The sequence below is a fragment of the Littorina saxatilis genome, linkage group LG5, assembly GCF_037325665.1.
Source record: "Littorina saxatilis isolate snail1 linkage group LG5, US_GU_Lsax_2.0, whole genome shotgun sequence".
NCBI lineage: Eukaryota > Metazoa > Mollusca > Gastropoda > Littorinimorpha > Littorinidae > Littorina > Littorina saxatilis.
This window is the reverse complement of record NC_090249.1, coordinates 20,543,158-20,548,157: the sequence shown is the minus strand read 5'-3', so window position 1 is coordinate 20,548,157 and position 5,000 is coordinate 20,543,158. Positions and strand designations below refer to the sequence as shown.

Here is a 5,000-nt window from a genome sequence, read left to right as displayed (position 1 = left end):
ATAGAAAGAACAACATCAACTCAGAAATCGAGCATGTAAACAGCTTACCCGAGTCAAAGTCGTTCTCGCCACAAAGCGTTCTGTTGTCGTAGTCCAGCTCTCCGCTGCTTACTGTGCTTGGTCGTTGTTTCTTCGTCACTATCGCCATTTTCACCACTGACGTAAACTTGCTGCTTAGGCTGTGGACACCACACACAAGAAATAGAATCGTAGTTTATTAAATAGAGCTGACAGCAAAACATGCATGTTGATTCTTATTGACTGACAAACGAGTAACCCGTTAACCGCTGCATGTCGTTTCAGGACAGCTAAGGTTTGCGTCAGAAATCGAGTACTACATGTTCCATCCGCATGAACGTATACTTGTTAAGTGTTACTTGTACAGCATCCCCCTTTTCTCGAGACACAAAGAACGGCAATAGTTTATGCCTTTTTGTTTTTACATCCCACAAAGTAGGAGCATCTGTACAGTTCTAATCAATGCAAGGTCGAAATGAGATGGAGAAGTAAGTATTTTATTTAAAATAAAAAGCACCAGCATCATCATTATAGTTGCCACAATGTTGTCATCATCACCCCTAATTTTGTCGTTGTCATCATCAAAGTCGTCAATATCGCCGTCGTTGTTACCATCATCATCATCATCATCATCATCATCATCATCATCATCATCATCATCATCATCATCATCATCATCATCATCATCATCATCATCATCACAACGTACTGTTTTGGTGACCTTGATGAGGCCTTGGAGGCCCTTGATGCCAGACTGAGAGATGATCCTTTGTAGGAGCGAGAAGGACTGGATGCAACGGAACTCTCTGTATCTCCTTCTCCTATGGAGCTCTCTATGTTCAGCTGATTCCGCTCTTCCTGCAAGCACATGAAGACCTACTATTAGAGATCACTCTAGGTGTAAAGACGCTCAACTCATGGTTGAGGGAGAACCTTTTGTTTGAGCGTAAAGGATTTGAAGCAATAGAACCCTCTGTGTCTCCTTCCCCTCTCTATGTTCAGCTCATTCCTCTCTTCCTGCAAGCACATGAAGATCTACTGTCAGAGACATCTCGGTAGAAAGACGAGTATCACTTTGTGGAAGCAAAATAACCATATGTATCTATTTTCCCTATGGAGCTCTCTATGTTTATCTAATTCCTTTCTAATTCCTGCAAGTACACGGACATCTACTGTTAGAGCTAACTCTAGGTTAAAAGACGTTCAACCCATGGCTGAGGGAGAACCCTTTATAGGAGCGTAGAGGACTGGAAGCAATAGAATACAGATTTAACGGTTGAAATCACTTTTTGTGCTAATGCGAGACAATACACGACCAGAAAATGTCAAAAATGTCATGTTCATCAACAGACTAGCACAGAAGAGGGATTTAAATCAATAGCTTTGCATCATCTTCTCCTATGGAGCTATCTATGTTCAACTGCTTTATCTCCTCCCACAAGGACAAAGTAATTCGGGTACTTGACAGTCGAAACTCGGGTGTCCGAGATCATTTTAAAAACGACTGTACGCTTCATGCAAAACACTAGCACACTTTTTCTAAACTTTCACGAGTTAGGCAAATGATTGAATGAAAGAGATCAATCAGCATCAATTTCTCCTTCGGAGCTCTTTATGTTCAGCTAAGTTTTCTCTTCATGCAAGTTCATAAATAGCACGGTGTAAAAACGGAGGAAGAATAAACGATCCCAGTTCTCTGAACGATTCTTCAAGGTTGGTCGATCAGCATCCTCATTTACTGTCATGTATTACCAATGTTCAGACAAGAAAGGGTAAAAAAATGGTATATACGACTAACAACATACATCCTCCAACATCAGATTACATTCTTGGGGTTTTCTTGCGGTCCGGCACGACTACGAAACAGAACACAAAGATTCAGATTTCGACATAGCTAGTATCGTTTGTCCTTGTAGAACACAGTTTACCTATAGGTCATCTGTTTTTCATGAAGAAGAAAAAATCGAGATACAAAAACAGTCTCTGTACCTTAGGGAAAAGTCAAAATTCGCTGTTTCCGTTTGGTATGCACCGGCACACCCTGAGTGTTACTCGACAATGGAGAATTGAGTTACCCCGGTAACCCAATGGCCATCTGCATTCTTTGCGAAACACTACGATCCACTAAGTAGCTCACATTCTCTAGGGGTACACCTTTAGTCAAATTTGGATGATGGCAGTTTCTCATTGACAAGGATGTATGCTGGACAAAACAAAACAAAAACAGGGGGGCACTTCTGTAGCATGCATTACAGAAGCATGGTCTGTTAGTCGGAAGAACGATTTTTCATACGGATTGCACGGTTTTGGTTCCTGTGAACTTGCTACTAAACTTCAATTGCGTTTTTATAAAATTGTTTTCAAACTAAAAAAATCAACTCCAAATGCTATGATATTTGGTGAACTTGGAAGATATCCACTAGATGTTAATATGAAATGTAGAATGCTTTGCTATTGGTATAAACTGATTAGTCCTATTCATAAAAATAAATTTTCAAGTATTGTGTATTGCTTTACTTATAAATTGTATATCAACAAGATGATTGAATCTAATTATTTATGTTATATTGAAAAAACCTTAAATGAAATTGGTCTCTCTGGCCTTTGGACTTTTCAAGAAAATGTTCAATACTCAAGCGCATGGTTTAAAAGGAAAGTAAAAAGAAGCTTGTATGACCAGTATATCCATAAATGGTTTACAGAAATTGGAACAAAAAATATGTTTTGGAACTATCGAATGTTTAAAGATATTTTTGCATGTGAAGAATATGTCACACACCTGCCATATCAGCAATGTGTTTCAATGATGAAGTTTAGAACATTAAACAACAATTTGCCTGTACAGAAAGAACGATATCTTAACATCCCGAGGTCAGAAAGAACTTGCACCAAATGTGTATCACAAGACATAGGTGATGAATTCCATTATTTATTTGTCTGTGATTTTTTCAAAGAAGAAAGAGCTGAGTTGTTACCACCTTACTATTGGAAAAAACCTAATGCACTTAAATTTAAAAAGTTGTTTGCTACTAAGAAAAAGAAATTGCTAAAGAATATTTTGGACTTTATTAATAGAATTTGTAACAGTTTTTCATAATTTTTTTAATTTTTTATTTTTTTATTTTACTATATTAGCATATATCATGATTGTATTGATTGTATTTATTGTTCAAAATGCCCCCATGGGTTATGGACTAATAAAACTTGAACTTGAACTTGAGCAAATACAGAGGCCCCATATAGATCCCTGGCTGTAAAATAAATCAGTCACTCTGTCCTTCACTTGCTTGTGACCAAAGGCAAGATTGGCCGGTGATTGAGACAAAACCCCAACACTGTAGGCCCGTGGGAAATCTTCCTTTCTACACCTCTCTCTCTCTCTCTTAACCCACAGGAGGGAGTCATGTTTCGAATCTGTGGGGCTGATTCTTGATCTGCATATCTGCTAGCGGTCTGGCCTTGAGATAAGCCATGTAGAGCGTAATTGCATGGGGCTAGATGAGGAAGCAGCTACACTGTGACACACACACACACACACACACTGGCACACACACACACACACACGCACGCACGCACGCACGCACACACGCACGCACACACGCACGCACGCACGCACACACGCACACACTCACGCACGCACGCACTCACACACACTCACACACACACACACACACACACACACACACTCACACACCTCCCCAACAGGCAGTCCATACAGTTTCCCATGTTCATCCTCATCCCAAGCCAGTCCTCCTTCACCCAAACACTCAGATTTGTATTTTCATCTCTGCCCTAAAAGATTGCAAACAATGAGCTCACGTCTGTCAGAGGGCGTCTGAAGTCATCACTGGCCAGTCTCTCGAAGCCACCGGTCTGCCACGATCCCACGGACCCATCGGGCGCGTTGTACGTCAGCTCAAAGGTCACCTTGGCCTGGTCAAGGAAGAACAGAATGAACAGTCTTATCAATGAAGCAAAATACAGAGAGCATTTATTCAGAATTATCGAATTAAAAAGAAGGTAGTTAAATTATGATAAACTTGACTTACTTAATATATGATTTATGACAGAGATAGAGAAAGAGAGAGAGAGAGAGAGAGAGAGAGAGAGAGAGAGAGAGAGAGAGAGAGAGAGAGAGGAGAGAGAGAGGAGAGAGAGATGTGGACAGACAGACAGACCAACAGACAGACAGACAGAGAGACATACAAACACAGATAAATAGAGAGAGAGAGAGAGAGAGAGAGAGAGAGAGAGAGAGAGAGAGAGAGAGAGATGTAGACAGACAGACAGACCAACAGACAGACAGACAGACAGACAGACAGACACAGACAAATACAGACAGACAGAGAGAAGACAGACAGACAGAGAGAGAAAGAGAGAGAGAGAGAGAGAGAGAGAGAGAGAGAGAATATGGCAGGCAGGCCGACAGGCAAACAGCCAGACGGACAGACAGACAGACAGACAGACAGACAGACAGATTCAGACAGAACGACAGTCGGAGTCACAGAGTGATCCGCTTAGAAGACAGTAATCAGTCATATCCACAAGAAAGTAGAAATGTTCGTTACCCAGGATCAGTATAACATAAAAAATACAGTGATCGTAAAGCATCCTACTTTGATGATAATGGTAGCGTATACCACAAACGGCCAAAGACCTGCTAAGAAGTCGATAAGAGCATTAAAAGATAAAGGATAAGAGCAATGGCTAAAAGCATTTTCCACTAATGATTTGCATCGTGAAAAGATAGAGACGCTGGGAATGCTGCTATAATATTATATATATCAGATTGAAGACACGACAGTTAAAACCATCAGAGATCGTTGTTCCTACTTAAAGGGCATTATTGCTATATACATTGTTCTGACGTCCAGCGTGTTTTGCTGTGCATATCCCTCAGTTATATATATATATATATATATATATATATATATATATATATATATATATATATATATATATATACCAATGCAGCAAATTGC

General features: G+C 40.1%; 1 protein-coding gene across 1 annotated transcript in view; it reads right to left on the bottom strand.

Moving 5' to 3' along the window:
* LOC138967699 (otoferlin-like) overlaps positions 1 to 5,000 on the bottom strand; it is a gene marked incomplete at its 5' end in the record, with an annotated part of 9,380 nt that overhangs the window by 3,751 nt on the left and 629 nt on the right. The window contains 3 exon segments of the mRNA XM_070340352.1: positions 49 to 179; positions 728 to 876; positions 3,838 to 3,951. Of these exon segments, the coding sequence (XP_070196453.1) occupies positions 49 to 179; positions 728 to 876; positions 3,838 to 3,951 (394 nt within the window).